The sequence below is a fragment of the Etheostoma cragini genome, chromosome 14, assembly GCF_013103735.1.
Source record: "Etheostoma cragini isolate CJK2018 chromosome 14, CSU_Ecrag_1.0, whole genome shotgun sequence".
In the NCBI taxonomy this organism is placed as follows: domain Eukaryota; kingdom Metazoa; phylum Chordata; class Actinopteri; order Perciformes; family Percidae; genus Etheostoma; species Etheostoma cragini.
This window is the reverse complement of record NC_048420.1, coordinates 16267066-16288270: the sequence shown is the minus strand read 5'-3', so window position 1 is coordinate 16288270 and position 21205 is coordinate 16267066. Positions and strand designations below refer to the sequence as shown.

Below are 21205 nucleotides of genomic sequence, written 5' to 3'. Positions count from 1 at the left end.
TTAGTAAAGTGGGTAGTAAGGCTTTTATCTCAAACCACAGACATGAACAACCTCACATAAATACAAATCACTCAATATCAATTAAATAAGTTATCAATTTCCATATAAATATCTTACATCTGTACAAACACAGTAAATCAAAAGGTACACACATTTACATTTTGACTTTGAGAAAGATAAAAATAAATCCAGGTGACTTGCCATTAACATTGCTGTTTTTACAAAAATGACAATGGAAACCTTGCAGTTTTCTACAATCCTATTTGTTCTCTGAAAATATTTGGTAGGTCCAAATTAAGAACAAAGGCCTTGGGTGTAACGGGTGCACATAAGGGCTTCACCATAATGAGAAAATAATTGTCTAAAATCTTAACTATTGTTATAAAATGAGACATTTCTTTTTCTAACACTCACTCACTCGGACACTCCGCAAATTAACCGTGGTCTCTCACAGGGTGCTCTCCAGTGTGTTGTAGTTGTCTTTGAAACTTTTGAGCTCCAGAAAATGTTTGGGCCTCTTGCTGCGTTGGCCGGTGGAGGGCAGGTAGGTGACCTGGATGGTGGAGGGAGTGCTCCTCACAGGAGAGCCTGTCAGGTCCTTGGCTGCAGACTGGTGATGCTGGTCTAGGCTGGTGGTACTGGAATAGGCTTTCACCCTGAGGGCGGGGGGGGGGGGGGGAAGTGAGGTAGAGAAAGGGGGTGGTTACTATGCAAAAATGTCAACTGATTGATGGATGGCATTGCACAAATATATTAGTAGTAGTAGTAGTACACGTAAATAGATTCATAGATATTACTAATGAAATAGCGGCAGTAATAGTAATAACAGAGTTGATTAAAAATAAGTGAAAACACAAGATTTGTGCAAGTAGGTCTACGCTATACTTTTTGATGATTATTGTTGTGCTTGTGAAGACTGAACGTGTCTCTAAAGACTAACAATTTAAAGTCTGGAATGAGAATAACAGCACTTACACATCAGCCAGTTCATTTAGAGCTTGCTGGTATTCAAGAAACTCTGCTTCCCCGAACACCTGGAAAAAAAAGAGTCAACTTTAAAGTCAAATCGGTAACATGCTACAACAAAAACTGCCCATCATATTCACATTTTCTTTCCATCACTTATCAGTCACACACAAAAATACTTTTACACACCCCAGTCCCATGGCGAGCGCTGTCGTAGCCTTCAAGCAAACGGTCAATAAGCGCGCTGCGGCTGCTCTTGATCAGAGAGTGGGAGTTGCGCAACTCAGACAGCCAGTTCCTGAAGCTGCGTCCGGTAAACGCACTGGGACAGCGGCTTATCTCCTGCAGAGGAATTCCTGAGGTCCAAACAGGAAAGAACAAGAAGTGAAGGTTTGAAAAGAAGATGACGTATCAATACTCCCCATAGGGAAATTAGGTCACTGCAAAAAACATGATTTGGTAAACTCATAGAGCATAATTATTATGCAAAAAAGACTCCAGAAATAAATACATTTTAAATTAATTTAATTAATAATTAAAAAAACAATTTTTCAGAGATTGACAGATGAAAAGCTGTTTGAACTGCTTTTTCTAAAGATGTGATAGTTGAAGGGAATTTGAGAGATGATACAGTCATGAGTGTTATAATAATGGATTAAGTTATGTGATGACACGATAAAGATGTATGATTCATGCACCTGCAGAATCAATTCCGAGCATCAAATTTAATCTCTCACCTGAGTCACGGATGGCATCCAGAGCTTTCATTCTGTACAGGTAGTTGTAGCAACCTGTAATATACAAACAGGTTTTTGTTAGATTTCAAAAAAAGAAATGCACTTAAAAAATAGATCTAGGTGACAACAAGATGAGCTGAAAAAGTGACAGACTAATCTGTGATCCTTGCTTCAGCCTATCGTCTTCTTCTGATAGGAGTCGAGGTTCAAAGCGGATCTCCTGGACCTTGGACAATCTGGCGTCAATCTCCTCCCTCAAAGACTGTACATCAATTCATGTAGAAAATACACAGACACTTGAACTCTTGAACCAACAGCAACTGATCCTTATTCAACTACACAAGAGGTAAACTATCTTATTAAAGAGGAGAGTCACCTTACCTTAGGTGCATTGTGGCCAATAGGTGCATGGGGTCCTCTGCGGGATCTCATTGCAAATCGCATGATTTGCCTTTTGACGAAGATAAACAGAAGCACAAACACCTGCCAACAAAACCAAACCGTGATAAGACAGTGTTTTACCTTTAGCATCATCACATGAGCAATCAGCTAGCAACCAAAACTGAAACTTACTTACCAAGCTTCCATAGGCCATAACCAGAACAACATTAACCCCTGATAATGACTCTGCCATGTTGTCTGCCAGTGTAAACAGTTTATCCACAGGCCGATAAGATAGCTTAGCTAGCAGTGCATGTAAACGTTCTGTTGCTACATTAGCTTGGTAGCTAACAGTCGGTTGTTCATTTAGAAAATAAATGCTACTGCATCACAGTCGAGCAGATGTTTATCAGCTTTGGAAGGATGTTTCTACAAAAAAAAAAAACTATCTAGCGAGCGTACTGACTCTAATATTCGTTGCCAGCGACATCATGCATGTTGTAGTAAGTTACGCAGTTCAGCTAGTGCTAGCTAGAAGCTGGAGGGCGACAGCGACGACATCTGATTTGCGACGCTCCATATTACCGTAATAACTGTGCGTAAGGAGGACCAGTCCAGTCAACCTACCTGTTTACTTCACATTAGTACAATATGTTATATGCTTTGTATAGCCCCAAACTTTCACAGGTCCCTAAAATCTAATACCATATGTTTTGTATTGTAGCATGTTTCTTTATGTTTAAAATGTGATTAAAACACTAAAGATAATTGGCAATGTTGGCCAAACAGGCCAAACTGTGCAGTTAAACAAGAACTTCATACAACCACACTTTGTAATTGATATTATATATTACTATTATATTACTAGCGGTAGTAGTAATAGTAGTAGAAGTAACGCTAGCAGTAACATATGTACTATATTGCACATCATTGTTTCATTCATGTGATGTATAGGCGTATAAGGAATATTCCTTATATACGCCTATACATCACGTTATGACATATTAGTGTAGTGTGTGATAAATAGCTATACATAACATGACATATACACTAAAAACGCTTATATTATATTATTCACTATTTGCACAATTAATTAACGAAATGTTATGAAAATGTAGTTAATTGTTTATGTAGCTATGTGGATACCGCGTTAGATTGTCATTTCTGTGCTTTTTTTTTCTTACATTTTTTTTCATTTGTTTTCTAACCAGTTTTAGTGCTGCTTTCCCATGTGAGTACTTTCAAGTTCATGGCTCCAACCATACTGAACACTGGCATGTTACAAATACAGTGTATTTATTTCTTAGATAAATGCAATATCTTACACTCCTCATCACTCAGTGTGCCAACATTTATTATCTATGTTGTGCATCCTCACTACATTTCATAACTCCGCTGATATTAAACCTAGTGTGTAATGTGATCACATGTTGTGGGTCCAGTTTCCTCGAAGCGCCCTGTAAACCACGTGACGCGGCTCTCCGTGGTGTCAGAGTGGAAAAGAAACAGGTAAATTCAGTCTCTCGCTTATTGTGTGAGCGAGTCGGGTTGCTATATTTCCCCAACTTAGTTGTATCAACTTGGGGTTCAGGAATTATTTCCTGTGCTAAATCCGACTACAAAGTTGACAACGAGACCACTTGTCGGTCGGTTGTGTAGCAGTGTCAAATATTGAGCCGGGTTTCTGGTCAGTATCGTCTGTTATTTATTTTCATTTCAGCGGCCTGCAGGCCTAACTTTAGCATCGGTGATTCCTATGTCGAGAGCCCGGCCATCATACTGGGGCTAACATGTTGTATAGAGGTGGTGCAGTTTATGAAGGGGCTACTTTGCTAACTGGCTAATGTTGCCTAGCTGTGCGAAACGACGTTAGCGTTAACGTTAATTAAGTTAGCATTGGCTAACATTTGTTAGCATACTAGCTAGCTAGCGGCAACGGAGTGGCATGGGCGTTATTGATTTGTTCAAACATGACATTTTAACTGCTCGCTAGTAAGTTAGTTAGCTAGGTAATGAACTTGTTGGTCATAAAACTAAGTCCGTAGTGGTCGGTACTCGGTTAGCTACTTTGCTATCGGCTATTACAATTATCTTCGTTGTCGCCATGAGGTGAAGCCGTGAGAAGCGGAAGCCCACCACGACCTCAAAACTGGATGCTTTCCCCTAAAGTATTAGCTAGTTGGCTAGCATTTTGGCCATGTGGCTGGTTAATAGAATTGGATATGTTAGACGGGCCCTGGTTTTAGGCTTGTTTGTGGGCTAGCTAGTCCAAACAGGGTTTTGCGTAACGTATGCAAGATTAAGCTGTCGCTGTTGATAGCAATGTTAACAGTTTGCTATCCAATAGAGATGTATAGCGTTAGCCCGTCGGATGTCTTAACTAACGTAATGTGTTTGTATCTTGGCTCTCTCATTTGGTGTTCAAAACAGTGTTGATCTATATTTCGTTTGTTTTACAATCATATAATGTTGTTTCACGCTATAGTTTTACTAAACCTTACCAAGGCTATTTTGATATAGAAATTGTTGCATAATACTCTGATGTAAATAAGTTAGCTAACGTTACGCACTTGCAAGCCATGCATGCAGCAGGCACTCTTGCTTCGCGGGTCCTACCCGCGGCTAAAACACTCTTTGTCAACGTTTTCAGGCGTCTCTGGGAACAAAGCTGATGCTGTCTTCTTGATAAAGCTGCTAGCTTCCCCCCCCCACCAGGCAATAAGCCACCAGGCAGTTTGAGGAAGTAGAATTGTGTACCAGAAATGCATATAAATAGGTAATGGTCACGGGTCTTTAATGTCTTTCTCCCCCTTCTCTTCGCAGGTGTTATTCCTTTGTAAATACTGTTATTTGTATATACTGTAAATGATGACGTCCATGGGCGGGAACCGAGTCCGTGGCAGCTGGGAGCAGACACAGGGCCAGACACAGAGTCAGACACAGCACAAGCAGAGGCCTCAGGTACTCTCAACACCTGTCACACTGCCCAGATGCAGTGACATACACCAGGGTTGAATATAGGAAAAGCAGTTTGTACTAAATGGGACTTGTTTAGTTTCTACAAATACATAGTATGGTCACCAACAGTTGTGAAAGTATTAAGATAACTTCAAATAACAAATGGATGGCTCAACAAATGTTCTCTGTAAGAGGTTGTGAAAAAATGATGCCAGTTACAGCCCAATAAATAGTCAATTGAGAAGTTTATTAGACTATAGCTAAGAATCTACTACAAGATAATCAGAACTGTTTACACCATATTTTGATGATCTGGAGGTAAGTCCCTGATTTTAGGCGTTAGGGATTACAACTTTAGTCTGAACTACACTGATCAACTATCTCAATGATCTAAGTGGACCAGCTAACATCAAACAAGCTTTATAGTTACATTGTAGTGTTTGGGCAGGTCTTTAAGCGTGTAAGGGATTGAAGGATTAACAAGACCACTAGTAGCCAGTGAGTTTCTCCTTTGTTTTTACATAAGTGCAAATCTTTGCTTCTATTTTGTCAAATATCGGATGTTTCACTACTCTTGGAACAGGCTACCGCAGAGCAGATCCGACTTGCGCAGATGATTTCAGACCACAATGATGCAGACTTTGAAGAGAAGGTCAAACAGGTGAGCAGAAGCACATCCTTTTGTTCTACTTAAGTTATTCAGTTAAGTAGTACTACTTTGTGTTTTAGCTCCGATATATAGATTATCACGTGTATTGTCTTGCATAGTGTGTGTATATGCGTCTCTTATATTACGCATATTGCATATATAAAATTAGTTTTGCATATTTGGTTGGACAGATGTCATCAAGGATATTCAGTCAGTGACAACTTTAAGTGCATTATATCAAGTCTGTGGTGGTGAATATTATTTATAGCTAATATACCCTTTTGCGTAAAATATGTTAATTAGCTATGGAATTGCTATGAAAGAAATGCTTGAACTATTTATTTTTTAAGGTACGACCTAAGTTATTAGAAATGGACACAGCAAAGGTTTTTTTTTCTTCTTTTTTTCTGTTTGCATTTTTTAAGAGGTTAAAAATCTGAGGTTCCACACTGGATATTATTAGCTGCTCTTATTAAATAAATCTCAGCACTTTCAGTTGCTAGTTTGACAAGCTAGAAAACTGCTCAAACTAGATTATGTATCTGCACTCAAGCCAAATTACCCTTTTATTCTACCCGTGTTGCTTTACGTTTATTTGTCAGGGTTATACAGAATTTGGCAATGAATTATGTGATTTATGATTCCCCCTAAATGTTCTAAAAACATATCAGTGCCTTTTTGATAAGAGGTTGTTACCTTTTGCAGGCTCAATTAGTTAGTAGAATTTTCAAAGGCATTGAAAGAGGGCATGGTATCACAACCATTTTATGAAAAATAAAACTTATGTTCAAGCTACTGAAGTGACCAAGATGCTGAATCCCTACTGGTAGCAGGCGTGCTGTTCTGTAGCCAACCCTGGTTCTTAAGTGTGTATGTTTGGAAAAACCTTACTATTTGCATAAATTTACATTAAGAGCCTTTTTATGAACAAGTTATCAGGGGTCACCTCTGTGTCTCATCATGTCACTGTTTCTTTTGCAGCTGATAGACATCACAGGCAAGGACCAAGATGAGTCTATGATTGCACTGCACGATTGCAACGGGGATGTCAACAGAGCCATTAATGTGTTGCTGGAGGGTAACCCAGACACTGTGAGTATTGGGTTTGTGTGATGGTTTAGCATAAGAGTATGGATAACAACAAGACCTTATAGTTACAAAAAGCTTTGATATAAATGTAACTAGTAGAAAATAGGGGGCCATTTAAATCAAAAAGGGTTGATATGTATCTTTCCAGCTCATTAATCGGATCTGATAAGGGTCTGTCAGCTTCCTGGATTGTCGAAATACTCCACAATGCTGTGGAGTAAGGTCTGGCTACTCCACACATACATTCCTAGATAGGAGAAAAAATGCTTGGTGTTGTTTGCATTTCTTTAAACCAATCATAATCATCTTGTTCGGTGATGTGAAGTCAAACTCTGCAAAATGGTCTCAGGACCTTACCAGTGTATCGCCGTGTGTATTTTGTCAAATCCCCGCCAATTGGTCTCAAATCGTTTTGTTCATGAATACATTTATTTTAGTTGTGATTTTGGCTGAGTACATTGTCCTGTTATTATGGCAAAGGTCTAGAAATAAATTAACCTTCACTTTTCCCTCAGTGTTTTTATTATCGTATTTGTAGGGCTGGGTACCGAATTCAATACTTTTAAGGCATTGACCGAATTGCCTCTAAAGTATCAAAATGCCTTGTCATTCAATACCAAATATTAATACCTAAGGAGAAAATCTCATCAGCGTCAGTGAGCCAATAACCATGCAGCATGCTTCTACCAAGATCTAATGTTTATGATTGCCTGTCTAATGTTACACGTCACAGAACCAGGCAGAAAAAACTCTATGTTGTGCACAGAGATGAGGCTCATGTAGTAGGAACTGTACCGGAGCGATACAGCTCTACGTATTGGATGACTCAATACATAGTCAGTGAGTCCAGCAGTGTAACACAGTCTTTATTTTTTCCTAAGGACTCTTGGGAAATGGTGGGGAAGAAGAAAGGGGTGTCAGGCCAGAAGGAGACTAGCCAGGCAGAAACCGGAGAGGAAGGAAAAGAGAACAGGGAGAAAGGAGGAGAGAAGGATGTAGCACGTCGTCGAGGTGGAGCTCCACGTAAGGGCCGTGGAGCCAGCAGGGGACGAGAGTGTAAGTGTTAACTATCTCTTTTTACTTTGACTTACAGTACGTTTGAGTTTTTTAGGTATCTTATGAATAGGAATATTTGTTTTGGCAAGCAACGCACTGGTTAGGGGTGCGCAATTGATCAGAACACAATTTTGGTTTCCCACAATTAAATGAACGTGACTACGATACTGACGTTTTTTAAAATGCGTGAATCGCTCATAGAAAACTGAGCTGCATATCAAATTAAGCGCTTCCTTAATGAACAGCCAGCCACCAGGGGTGATCGAGATGTCATTCCTCTGCACATGCACCCCGGGGAGGCAGTCTCTAAAAAATCTTCCTGAATGTTGTGGCTGCAGTCCAGAGTAGAGGAGTAGTATACAACAGAGAGCAGATGGGCAAAATGAAAAGTCTGGAGCACAGGGTGAAGAGCTAGCCTTCTTTTTGGATACAATTTAATTTATGATTTGCTGCTAGGTGATATTGTGAATAAGCGCCAGTCTTATTTTGATGCAAAGATATGTACATTTGCAGGAATGTAGCAGTGAAATACAAATGTCTTTTTTAAATCCATGAATAATAGTGATATATAATTGTGATCTCAATGTAAAAAAAAATACAAAATCTAATCATTTTGGCCATAACCTTGAAGCCCTGGCTCTGTGGCTCTGAAGGGGACCACAGTTGGGAAATGTAATTTGCTCTCATTCTGCACCACATTTTGATACCGTTTCTGCTACCTGTAAACATGTTAAGCCTAAATGATTATTTTGACATCTGCATGCAGCGTAGTGTCTAAATCTGATGCTGTTTTCTCTTCTTATCTCAAGTTCGTGGTCAGGAGAATGGCTTGGATGGAGCCAAGGCTGCAATAGCTGGAAGAGGTGCAGAGCGAGGCCGAAGGGGAAGGGGAAGAGGAAGAGGGACTGTCGGTAAGTTGCTGTAATCCTTTTTAGACAAAGTCATTTGTGAAGGAAATGTATCTTATCAAAACGAGGCGGAATCAAAGATAGGTTTTTATATCTACTATAAACTCTGCCAGTCTTTCTCGTGAAAATAGTTGTGTGGCTAAGAAACTGACTCTTGTCTCTTTAGGAGTGTCTGGAAGGCGGGGAGGGAGATTTTCGGCGCAAGGCATGGGGTAAGTGAACACCTGCGTTGTCTAAAACCAGAAGGCCTTTTGTTCCACTTTTACCTGTTGCCATGGTCACCAGCGAGCAGGACCCTAGTCCATTGTTTAGCGTTAATCCAAAAGAGGGAGAATATACATCAGCCAATGGGATGGAACAGCCTGGGCAGAATAATTCTCTTCAGAAAGTGCACAATGTGGGAGGGGGGGGTGTTGTTATTATCAATATGTCAGTTAATTAGTTAGCATCTTATACTTGCAGCTTGACTAGTAGTCATAACAGAGGAATTACTTCTCAACTGTGACATTATTGCCAAATTTCATCATGTAATGGGTGACATAGTAGTTGTCATAACAAATGTCTTGCATGATTTGGCTGATTTCATTTTACTATGAAGCAGTTGGGTGTGATGTTTCACTATAGTTATGGATCTTTAAATCTTCTTGGTCTGCCAAAGTAGAGTAGCACATGTGATATAATGTGGCTTTCTCTAGTGAGGTCAATGGCTGAGTGGCTTCCTCCCAAGAGAAGCCGGAATGTAACTTTCACTCTGAAGAATACAAAGTATTGAATGTGTGCTTCAAAGCTACTGTATTCTTGCCATAAATATGTAGTTGAACACAGAGGCTCAGAGAGTAGAGGCATGACTTGAATGAAACAAAGTGTTTGGGTGTAACTAACACAATCTCAAGTCTTTAACGTTTTATTTGTATGCCTTGTGTTTCCATGATGCTGTGAAAATGTCCTACAATTTTAAGTATAGTGTGTAAACCTAGAAAATGACTGGCATATTTCAACAAATTCTACAATATGCTTATTTCATATTTGTTCAATTCTAAGCTTTATTTTGGTGAGCTGGGGCTTCCCACCTGCAATCGCATGCAGTGCTAGCTGAGGTGTTTTCATGTTACCTAACCCCCCCCCCCCCCCCCCCCCCCCCCCCCCCCCACCACAACAGTTCTGTGATTGCTTTTGCTTCTTGTTGCTACCAGACAGTTTACCAGCTTGGCTTCACTGCAGTTAAACCCAGTGACTTAAATAAAACAAATGTGGCTCAAAAGGAAGGTTTGCATTTGTGTGCATCATTGTTACATTGTGTTGGTACATTTAAGAGGATGCTAATGCACATTGTACCATTCACCCTACATACACATTTTCTGCTATACAATGTTAGCATTCTTCTCAAATTAAATGAATACTGTGAGCTCACAAGTACCACATATTATTACTGACGAATAAGTTCATCAAAAAGATTTGTTCTAAGGTCAGAGTAAAACTTGAATGACCCAGATGGTTGGAGGAATGTCAAATTAATAAAATGTCATGAATTTATCTATAAATGTTGGTATTTATTTACATATTAGCAATTTCTTGAAGCTGTAGAAACCCTCCATGGTGCCAAGAATTTCAGACACAAATTCACTCACTGGCCAATAAAGAGGAAAGAGGAGGTATTTGCTTATGAGTTGACTAAGACTTGTGTCATTAAGCATAACATGTGTATCTAAGTTGTTACTACTCTCCTAGGCTATATTGACACTGTAAGCCCAAATCCGATTTTTGGGATGTTAAAAATAAAAATAAAAAATAACACGGTTTTAGTTGCAATTCCAAGAATATCAGACACATTTGGGGATTAAGAAGGTCTTTAGTATTTGGTGGTTAGCGAAGTAATGGAAACATCTCTTTTTGTCTCATATTTTATAATAGGTCACCTTGTAGTAAAGTAGGGGTGTTTTATCTATATATAATATAAAGTAGTGGCTTATCATTGTGGAATTAAATCATGGATTTTAAAATTGTTTAGAATTGAATCACTGCTCTTTGAGATTGCGACACAATGTAAAGTTGCATTCAGAGTTGTGTTATTCATAACTGCAGCATGTAACAAGGCTGCCTATATCAACCTCCTTCCCTTGCCTGGTGGAAAGGATGCAGTCATTGTGTAGCCAGTTGTATTCACTTTTACCATAGCATTGGTTTGAACATTTAAAGCGTTGCTTTAGGGGTAATTGGCTGCCTTTTTATTGAATTCTCTAATTTGCAGAAAAAAAACAAGGGAAGAGATGGGAGTCCCACTATGTCATATTCATCGAGGCCTCTCCAAGTCAGCATCCATAAACCCCCTGAAAATGGTTAATGTTGTTTGTCAGAGCTACAAATACTAGTAAAAGTGTGGTTCTTGTGGAGACTGAGCTCAGCTGTTTATTTGAATTGAGCCATTTACATTTGAAGACGGTCAAGGTTTATTATGAAGTATGTGTTTGTCATTTCACTAGTTGACGTAAGGTGGAAATTTCTGTCAATGGAGATATTGAATGCTGATTTACATCAGCATCCGTTATGGCTGTTTAGTAATAGCTTTGTGAAAGGGATGCTTTTTTCCGACAGCCAACTTTTGTTAACTGACCATTAACCGTTAACCGACAAACCGGCAACTGATTCTTAGTTCACCTATCCAGGAGACTCAGACATATTTTCTGTGTTCAGCTTCTGCAGGCAGCTGCAGACTTGTACGGGTAGAGCAGCCACTATATTGCATGCCTGCATTGCCGTGGACACATGCATCCACATTCACAGTAACTGCTTACGTGTCCAAGACTATCTCCCCCCCCTATCCATCTGCAAGGTTGTCAGCTGTGTGTCTGCCTGGCATACTACTGTGTAGGGTGGCCAATTTTACCCAGAATATAGTGGCATGTGTCACATAGCTCTCCTCTGTAAGCGCTGTACAGTAAGAGCCATGAACTTGGCAGGGAAAAAGGAGCTTAAAACATAACTTAACTAGCATTTAAGAAATAGATTGTATAACCTATTTTCTTTTTACAATGCAACATATTGTTGTTTTAAATTTAATAAATATTAAAAAAAATAAAAATTGGCTGGACAGCATAGAACCCAAGTTCCACCATTGGTCGAGTGTATTGGCGCGACACAGGCTTTTACCTCCATATAGCCTATCAGCTGAGCAATTTCCTCAATACCGGACTCTTTAAACTGTTTTATTGCAGAGGAAAGCAGGCGATGCATATTTGATCATTTATCATACACTTGTATAATATATACCTTTTTGATATCATTTGTAATTGGGAAAAAATAGACAAAGCTTAAACAATCGCTCCGGATTGCAAGCTTTCGCAGAGCTCTATGGCGCAGTGTGGGCTGTGTGAACATCACAATTGCTTAACATAGACGCTGAAAGGAAGCAGGCAGTGCTTCAGTGGCTGGTGTAAACCCTGTGGAAAAAAACTGCAACAAAGAGAACAGAAGAAATAAATGGTAAAGTGAAGCTGTAGTTCATAATTGTCATGTATTGCAACTTATGTCTGGTTTGTACAAAGTAAAATTAATTAGACAATAACACTTTAGATGAGTAATCCAGAGCAAGAACTTGTAAAAAACAAACATGAAAACATTGAAAAGCAATACTCAATTATTTTTCTCAAACACATCTTTACAATATCATGTGATAGCAACCTGAGTACACAACAAATATTACTGGGACCACGGCCTACAGATTAACATTTATTATCTATATTACATTATAGACACCACTACTTACTATCCCTGTAACAAGTTGGCCACAATTAAGCACATTGACCATACACGGTCCAGTCATACTAGCTATCGACCTAGTAATAACTGTTTAACTGATAATATGAATCAGTCAAAATTCTTACTGTCGGTTAACGGTTAAATATTAACATTCCTAGTTTGAGATGATGCATTTGTGTGATAGAAGGTATCATTGAAATTCTGAGATTGTTTAGGCATTAACTGCATCAATGAAAAGATTACTGCAATTACTCTTGCATAACTGCTCTCATCTAGCATAGGATTTGTGTTTGTGGCTGCAATGTGTATACCTCTGAGTTGGGTTTATTGTTTTGTATTTACCCACCATGACTAAAAGCACACTGGCTTGCCTTGCATTGGAGAGTGACTGACCGGTGTAGAGTGTTTGTTACAACACTGGCACAGGCAGACCGATGGCATTTTGCTTGCGCTGCTGCTCTGGATTGTGGTCTGAAAAACAAGCTTTATCTTCTACTTTTACTTTGTTGTGCTTCTTGTAATTGTTGCCATTATTTTTCCTCTAAAGCCAGATTGATAAGGGGCCCAGATATGATATTGCAGGAGGTGAGAGGTGAGTGCATCGCCTCTGGTGTGTCTGTTATTCTTGTTTTCTTTAGGGAAACCTTTCAGTGCCATAAAACAGGATGTTGTAATATAAGATTTTATCAAAACAAAGTATTATTCCTCATTCTATTAATAGGATTTTAAAACGATATGACCTTCCTGAAATTTGATGTCAAATCTGCTAAGGCAAGCCATAAATTCCCTCAGATTTGCACAGGAAGGATCTTAGACAAATAATGAAAGCATCTTTGCTTGACTCAAAAGAAAAGTCTTGTTCTTCATCATGTTGCTAGGTTGCACCAGCTGTAATTTTACCAGCATACGCAGATATGTCAATTAAAAACGTGCAGTACCAGGAAAGAGTTTTTGAGGAACAAAAAATGCATTTAGATGCTCATTTGCATGTCTTGGCTGTACAAATTCCCAAAGATGGAAATGGTTTCACTTCAGTTCTTATAATTTCCTCCTCATGCTAAACTCCCCACTCACTCCTGTCTGAAGTGTTTCTATTAGCTAAAAGCAGAATGACCATAAGAGCAGAGCTGGGGATTTATTCATACAGTACACGTAATGCAATATGCAGGTGCAAAACCAAGTAGCTCATTAGGGGTTTGAAGCTCTTAAGAATTAAATAGGAGTCTGCTTCTGCTTAACATTTTCAAAACTTTGACCTGTAGAAGGTAAGTTAAGAAATGGACCCCAGATTATTGTGTGGGCAGCCAGTTGTGGCTAAAGTTTTTTTGTTTTGTTGTTGTGCTGGCAGCCCTTCAGCTGTTGGTCGGTACACTCAATTCTCAACTCAACCCACTTATCACTTTCTTCCCCAGAACATTCAACCCTGCTGACTATGCAGAGCCAGCCCAGGCAGAAGAAAACTATGGAGGGTGCAGCACCTGGAACAACACAGGAAGCACAGACCTTGAGGAGGGAGCTAGTAAGTTAATGTATTAAGAAGTGCCCCCCTCTAATAGGATAATTGATCTTATCAATGAATCATCTGTTTTTTCCATCAAAAATATTTAAAAAATCCTCATCAGCATCCCAAAGAAGCTCTTGTGATAAAGGTGAAAGGAAGGAAATGTGCTTTTCAATGCTGGGCATATGCACACTGTTTACAAACACCAAATTCCACAGCTCTTGTTTTTCTCTTAGATATTTACATCCAAATATCTGTGTCCAGTTGTCTTAAGTATAGTCACATTTTTTCATTACATACAACTTTAATCTCCGGCTTCTGTCTTTGTCTCTAGGGTTGGAATACGCTGCAGCAGAGGGAACAAATTACCCGCCCAAGTTTGACTCTACTCCTGGTAAACCTATCTTCACTTTCAGGGCTCCAGATTAACTTTTTTTAGTTTACTAGGACCACTGTAGCCAGCTAACTTAAATAAAAAAAAAAGCATGGGGAAACAAAGGGACACACTAAACCTGTTTGAGTCGTGATTTACTTCGATCTTTGAATGAAATCGCGAGTCTCTAGTATCAATAACCTGGATCAATTGAGTCCTACTACAATTCAATCTAAAATGACAACGGCGCCACACACAAACCTCTTGCAACGTTAGCTACTACAGTTCCTTGCCACCTTAGCTGCAAAAAGCTTACAATTTCGTAGGCAACAACAACTTCACAAGTCAACTCAAGCAACTGAGTAAACCGAGAAACAGACCGACCCGCAGACTCAGGGCCAGAAGCTCGCAGACCATGTGATTTACTTGATGACTCGCGAGACGTCGATGCTCGCACGAGTCAGTCAATCCTGCCAATCAGCCAGCTATGATGTCATGAGTGGTTCTGATTCAAACGAGCGAGTGAAGTCTCTCCTCGAGGTCAGAGTAAAGCAATCACGATTATTTGTTGATTTTAACCAAAACAACTTTTATTGCCACAGAGGCTATTTAAAACTGCTTCCACATCCATATTATGCTACATTCTTCTTATGTTGAAGTTGTATCTTGTATAGACAACAGCTGCAACACATATAAATAAAAATTAGCTATCTGAAATACATAGTGTATTTTTTTTAATTTTTTTTAATGTATCTCTGAGATTGGGTCCAGAACTGGTCAAATGACGGGTCAGCAGAGTTACACGTGTGTGTATGAAGAGTCTGTATTGTCACTATGCTGCATTTTTATGAACTATGATATTCTGGCCAAGGGTCCCATCTCTCGCCCAGATCCAGCAGGCTCCGTCTCACACACTATTACTCTACCAACTGAAGTTAGTTGTATTCAAGAACTTCTTCCGTTTTTTTTTCACCGTGGAGGCCGCAATATCAGAGTTATCAGCAGAAACACTGGTACAAATACAGGTTTGCCTCAGGCGGCGTGTGTGTGTGCAAGTGTGCTGGGTCATGCAACGCAAAATTAAACCATATCGATATAAACAACATTGCAGCGGATGCGAGGACATTAGGTGCACTGATGGGACCTAAAGGAAAAATATTACTTGCGTACCAGATCCCTGTGAGCTAACAGACTAACTAGCACCGACTAGCAGTGGTCACTGCTATTATCTGTTAAACAACACGGGCGGGACAAAATGTTCAACTACAGATAACCACTTGAGCAACATCATGAATTTCATGCAAAAACATGGTAACAGTGCTTTGCATCAGCATGTGGGAACGATGAGTGTGACGCTACGAAAGCAAGGCACACGGGGGTAAATGATGTTAACCACGCATTTGACTAATTACTCATGGACCAAATTTGCAGGTTGCCCATGTGGAGGTAGATAAAAAAAGATACTCTGTCTTAAAATGGTGGCAACACTTTGTTTTTTGCATGCCTTATTGTGTTTAAATCTAATTTTGCCTATCAAAGTAGGATTGAATTGTTTCTCTTTGACTCATAGGTGCCTGGAGGACTGCTACGGAGGAGTGGGGCACTGAGGACTGGAATGAGGATGTTAGTGTTTCTGTTTCTGATGTAACTGTTGTGACTCTATATATAATATTAAGTGTGAACTTTCAAAGACAAATTAGAAGTAATAAACTGATTTTAGCATAGTTTCACTTATCCATTTTTGAATATAGTGGTTAACCTTTGTTCTTCTAGCTGTAATGTTTTTCCATCTTTTACTCTCTCTTCTTCTGCAGCTTTCAGAGACCAAGATATTCACAGCTTCCAGTGTGGCTTCCGTGCCTATGCCTCAAGAGAATGTTACCATCACCAAAGGCCAGAGGTGGTTAATTTATGCACTTTATTAGCCGGATTCCTTAGCCTTCTTTTCCAGGAATTGGTTGGGAGAATAATTTCATTAGCTTGCCTTCACCATTTACTTTTTCAATGTAAAATATATAAGAATGTTAATATATGTTGCAAGCTTCTTCAATTATGGAGGTTTGCAGCATTTCCATGTCCTTCATTATAGTAAACTAAATTGTGTTTTTGACTGTTGGTTGGGGGAAAAACTATTAGAAAATTGTTTAAAAAAAAAAATAATAATAAAAAAAAATCCTTCTTAATTTTGCAAGGCGACATCTTTTTGAAGTTTTACAGACTAAACGATTGAGAAAGTAATCTCCAGATTAATTAATAATTCAAATATTAGTTGTTGGCCTAAAGTACATGTTTTAGCCATATTGAAAATAAAAGGTTCAATTGGCGCGGATCCCATTTCAAATGTCCTCCTTTTATAATGAATATTTCCACTTTGCTATAGGATTGACCTTGCAGTGCTTCTAGGGAAGACTCCCCCATCCTCTTCTTCAGAGACAGAAACCCCCCCCATGGAGGCCACTCAGCCTCCTTCCTTGTCCCAGTCACTGGTTTTCAGCAACTCTAAGCAAGGGGTGCCACTCTCGCAAACATCCACCAGCACCCCTTACACCCAGCACAGTATGGTGAGACTCACTGAAAAAACAAAACAATTTGTAATTCTGTGCTTATATACACCCCGGGCTGTTTTTAATTTTACTTTACTGATGCAGCTTTTACTTACTGATACAAATTGTCTCTTAAGATTGACATCTCAACCATTTCCAAGCCACATAGGGAAAGTATATGGCTACTGACCTGTCATAACTAGGCCTTTGTTGCATTATCTGCCAACATTGCAGGTCAGCATGCTGAGCAAGGGTTTCGGGGATGTGGGGGACCCTAAAAGTGCGAGCACAGGGACCACTGGCTCTCAATTCCTGGAGCAGTATAAAACAGCCCAGGCACTGGCCCAGCTGGCAGCCCAGCACTCTCAAACTGGACCTCCCAACACAACCCCTTCATCCTGGGACACCGGTGCCACCTCACTGGGACAATATGGTGAGCTGACATCCTTCTGTAGTTACTCTGATCTTTCTTCAATTCCCTTTAGCATGTTAAGGATATTGACAAATATTTTATTTTTTCCATGTAGTACAATCCTAACTGCTATCAGGGTTTTTTACCTAACTTAAATTATATTTCCCCCTCCATTTTCCAGATATGAAGACCCAGCCGGAGTCGGCGGTCCATACGCCCTTTACAAAGCGGCAGCCCTACCAGGTGGCCACCTCAACCTCGTCCATGTTGGATGTTTTCCTGCAGGACAAAGGCCTGCCTTCCTCCTCCCTGTCTTCTTCTTTACCCCAACAGACATCTTTACCCCATGTATTGCCCCCGCCTGCTTCCTCCCTTCCCAAAATGGCCGCAGTCCCTTCTCTAGGTCAGCAAGTCTCTCCAAGTTCCTCAGATGCCCAGGGTTCCAGTCCACTACCTTTGCAGCAACACAAACTCAAACAGCAGAAGAAGAGGACCTCTATCACATCAAAGGTAACACATGAATTTAAATTACAACATATTTTTTAAATTATTCAATTAAATTAATCTTTATTTGCAAGGTACTCGCGGTCCCGAAGGGCTGCAGCCTCTGCCTTGAAAGAGGCAAAGCAGCGGGGTGGGAGAAGTTTGAAGAAAAAAGGACTTTCGGTCGGCACTAAAGTGTTTCTGGAAAGCCGTTTTCCACCTCAGGAGGGGGAAACGGGGGACCATCCAAGCTGAGTTCAGCAAGGATGGGATCCTGTTGACCTCAACTAAGGAGGTAATAGGACATTGGAAGGAGCACTTTGAGGAACTCCTAAATCCAGCTGACATGTTCTCTATGGTAGAGGTGTGCCAGTTACAGGGGTGTCACACTTCTTAGCCTCCCTGGTAAAGTCTATTCGAAGGTGCTGGGAAGGAGCGTTCGGCTGATAGTCGAACCTTGGGTTGAAGATGAACAATGCGGATTCCGTCCTGGTCGTGGATCTTTACTCTTGCAAGAAGGGAGTATGCCCAACCGGTCTACATTTCTTTTGTGGATCTGGTGAAGGCGTATAACCGTGCCCCCATACTGCGGGAGGTGCTGCGGGAGTATGGGGTGAGGGGGGGTCCCTTCTCAGGGCCATCCAATACCTTTATGACCAAAGAGAGAACGGTTTCTGGGTTCTCAGCAGTAAGTCTGACTCGTTTCAGGTGAGGGTTGGCCGCCGCCATTCCACATTCCGCCACATTCCATTTATCGCACCATTGTGACGAAAAGAGAGCTCAGCCAGAAGGCAAAGCTCTCGATCTACCGGTCAGTTTTTGTTCCTTACCTCACCTAGGGTCACAAAGGCTGGGTCATGACCAAAAGAACGAGATCCAGGGTACAAGCGGCCGAAATGGGTTTCCTCAGGAGGGTGGCTGGCGTCTCCCTTAGAAGCTCAGTCATCCGTGAGGAGCTCTAGGTAGAGCCGCTGCTCCTTCGCGTCAAAAGGAGCCAGTTGAGGTGGTTCGGGCGTCTGGTAAGGATGTCTCCTGGGCGCCTCCCTAGGGAGGTGTTCCAGGCACGTTCGCTGGGAGGAGGCCTCGATGAAGACCCAGTTCTAGGTGGAGAGATTATATCTCCAACCTGGCCTGGGAACGCCTCGGGATCCCCCAGTTGACACTTGTTAATGTGGCTTGGGAAAGGGATGTTTGGAGTGCCCTTCTGGAGCTGCTCCCCCTGCAACCCCATACCGGATAAGTGGATGAAGATGGAAGATGGAATGGATGGAATTGTTTTTTTTTCTTTTAAAGAGAAGCATAAGAAATTCCCCATGTTAACAAAAATTGAACACTTGATGAATGTGATCCGAAGTCTTGTGTATGACAAACTCCTGGTCTTACAATAGTAAAAACCATCCATGGAGAATGTATGTGTAACAAATCATAATTTCATCTTCATCGTCCTCAGATTCCTGCAATGGCGGTTGAGATGCCTGGCTCAACAGACATCTCTGGCATTAATCTTCAGTTTGGAGCACTGCAGTTTGGGTCAGAACCAGTTATACCAGAGTACGAGTCCACCTCCGCTACCACACCACCAGCCAACCAGGTCCAGAAAAATCTCTACACTACCCCCAGCAGGTTGGTATATTTAAAATACTTTGTACCTTTTTTTTAGATAGATAGATAGATAGATCTATATATATATAGTACATATTTGTTTGTTTTTTTAGAAGTTTGTGTGTGTGGACTGTGAAATATTTAATTGTTCGGTTTATTTTTTATGATAGCTGGATATGTTTTATCAACATACAGTCTGACGCTCACATTCTCACACACAACTCATTTTCACACACACTCGCCATACACTCCCCCACCCCCCCATCCCACCCAGTAGCCGTCTGTCTGCCTCGATTTCTTGTGTTTCTCGCACCCTCCCAATGCCACCTCAAAAAATTGCTTCATGTTTCCACATGAACTGTGTGTTGTCTTGTGCATTATGTTGTATTGTATGTTATGTTGCTGTCTGCATCGTTTCTTTTCAAGAAAGCGTGTGGTGTCGCTGTTCCATAGCTGCCGCCCGGAGGCTTGCTCCAACCAAAGTCAAATTCCTTGTATGCATGTCATACCTGGCGAATAAAGCTGATTCTGATATTAAGCAGTTGATGTTTTTCTGTTCTATTTTTTCTTATGCAGCAGGTATTAGAATCACTGGGTTCTAATGATAAGTAATTGCATATTTTCAAGAGTGCTTTCAAATTTAAGTTGTGACTTTTTAAGTCCAAACCATGCATTGTTCCCTAAGAACACAATCTTGTCAATACCATTACAATCTGCAGTGAGTCAACTCCAGCTCTCTCCAACTCCAGCCAGATGGACCTGTACGATCAGAGAGCATCTCAGACTCGGCGCTACCCTCACTCGGTCTCCTCCTCCCCTCATAAGGATATGCAGCCCAAGGTAAGGCCAAAGCTTCCCTCTCTTTCACTAGACCTGATAAAACATTTAATATGGTGTTGTGTTGGTATAGTCCTTAGAGGAGTGGCAAGTGCAAACAACTTGCTTAACCCCCACTTGGTCCTTTTAGAGCTCTGTACTAGTAATAAAAGGCTTTGGTTTAATGCGCAAGTCTCCTGGAGTAAATTAGTTGTTTTAAGTACCCCTTCATTACTTCTGCATCCCTAAAATCAATTTGAGATCATTACCTGAACTCCAGTTAAAACGATGAAGGGTGCAACTGTTCTTAATAAACTAGTGTTAGTCTAATCCCTCTTATTCCAGTTTTTCCATTTTTTTTCTTTTATAAGTTTATGGCCATTGTAATACACTACTGGTTTTAGACCTGTAGCTAAAATGTTCTAAAAAACAAACAAGCTTCTTGGCTTGACTGTTTCCAAAAGCCCAATGCTCTGCAACTTCTTATGAATGGCCTGTTTCCATATAAACTCACTTTCATTGTTGGTTTCACAGAATGGCTTCAGTTCAATACAAGCAACACAATCTGTTGAAGGTAAGTGTTTTTGTTTTTTTCTCTTAAAAGCATTATTGAAAAGTTTTCCGATCACTCTGGATTGGAATTTATTCCAGAAATATCTCCTCTCTCCCCAGCTGCAGCAGGCTCTGCAGTATCTGTGAAGCCGGTCTCTGATTTGGTCACGCCTGTTTCCAGCATGGGCACTTTGACTGACAGCGGCTCTGCTTCCTTGATGTCTACATCCAATCAAACATCCCTTAGCGGTCTTGGCCACAGTGAAGACTTGCCTCCAAGCACCATCCCCCCTCCTCAGCACAACAAGTGAGATGCTGCTAAATTAAAACACACAAAGTAGGAAATGAAATAGTACCTTAAGTTATGACCTCTGGCTAAACCCAAGTATCAGTATATATGATGGTATTTGCAGATAGTTGAGA

At 40.5% G+C, this 21205-nt stretch overlaps 2 protein-coding genes across 10 annotated transcripts in view; one reads left to right on the top strand and one right to left on the bottom strand.

The window, feature by feature from the left end:
• Positions 1 to 9: 9 nt before the first annotated feature.
• On the bottom strand, positions 10 to 2674 carry LOC117956225 (protein C1orf43 homolog). 4 transcript variants are annotated; one of them, XM_034891158.1, is made up of 8 exons: positions 2281 to 2669; positions 2085 to 2186; positions 1857 to 1965; positions 1704 to 1757; positions 1156 to 1322; positions 976 to 1034; positions 408 to 656; positions 10 to 346 (listed from the first exon to the last, which is right to left on the bottom strand). In XM_034891158.1, the coding sequence occupies exons 1-7, from the start codon at positions 2335 to 2337 to the stop codon at positions 449 to 451; spliced, it is 756 nt and encodes a 251-aa protein (XP_034747049.1). In that variant the 5' UTR covers positions 2338 to 2669; the 3' UTR covers positions 10 to 346; positions 408 to 448. The 4 variants fall into 4 exon arrangements, with proteins under 4 accessions (XP_034747049.1, XP_034747051.1, XP_034747047.1 ...); XM_034891160.1 differs by lacking the exon at positions 976 to 1034 and having other exon boundaries at positions 2281 to 2674; XM_034891156.1 differs by having other exon boundaries at positions 10 to 656.
• Positions 2675 to 3440: 766 nt separating this feature from the next.
• The window catches only part of ubap2l (ubiquitin associated protein 2-like), a 28722-nt gene continuing 10957 nt past the window's right edge, over positions 3441 to 21205 (top strand). For 2 of the 6 annotated variants that reach the window (XM_034892593.1, XM_034892589.1), the window contains exons 1-19: positions 3581 to 3771; positions 4908 to 5045; positions 5626 to 5703; positions 6673 to 6783; positions 7662 to 7836; positions 8646 to 8747; positions 8911 to 8956; positions 13048 to 13092; positions 13913 to 14019; positions 14336 to 14395; positions 15945 to 15997; positions 16189 to 16274; positions 16755 to 16935; positions 17152 to 17350; positions 17511 to 17839; positions 19263 to 19435; positions 20134 to 20254; positions 20765 to 20804; positions 20903 to 21089. In XM_034892593.1, coding sequence (XP_034748484.1) covers positions 4950 to 5045; positions 5626 to 5703; positions 6673 to 6783; positions 7662 to 7836; positions 8646 to 8747; positions 8911 to 8956; positions 13048 to 13092; positions 13913 to 14019; positions 14336 to 14395; positions 15945 to 15997; positions 16189 to 16274; positions 16755 to 16935; positions 17152 to 17350; positions 17511 to 17839; positions 19263 to 19435; positions 20134 to 20254; positions 20765 to 20804; positions 20903 to 21089 — 2189 coding nt within the window. In that variant the 5' untranslated portion in view covers positions 3581 to 3771; positions 4908 to 4949. Of the gene's footprint in view, positions 3772 to 4907; positions 5046 to 5625; positions 5704 to 6672; positions 6784 to 7661; positions 7837 to 8645; positions 8748 to 8910; positions 8957 to 13047; positions 13093 to 13912; positions 14020 to 14335; positions 14396 to 15944; positions 15998 to 16188; positions 16275 to 16754; positions 16936 to 17151; positions 17351 to 17510; positions 17840 to 19262; positions 19436 to 20133; positions 20255 to 20764; positions 20805 to 20902; positions 21090 to 21205 lie in introns of all 6 variants that reach the window. The other 4 variants (XM_034892594.1, XM_034892592.1, XM_034892590.1 and 1 more) reach the window with 3 other exon arrangements.

Excerpts from the sequence above, each read along its gene's own strand:
- LOC117956225 (XM_034891156.1), bottom strand. The coding sequence starts at position 2,337 with ATGGCAGAGTCATTATCAGGGGTTAATGTTGTTCTGGTTATGGCCTAT. Across the intron at positions 1,966-2,084 it reads TTGGCCACAATGCACCTAAG|TCTTTGAGGGAGGAGATTGA; the intron begins GTAAGGTGACTC and ends ATTGATGTACAG. Across the intron at positions 1,035-1,155 it reads GCGCTCGCCATGGGACTGGG|GTGTTCGGGGAAGCAGAGTT; the intron begins GTGTGTAAAAGT and ends TTTTTTTTCCAG.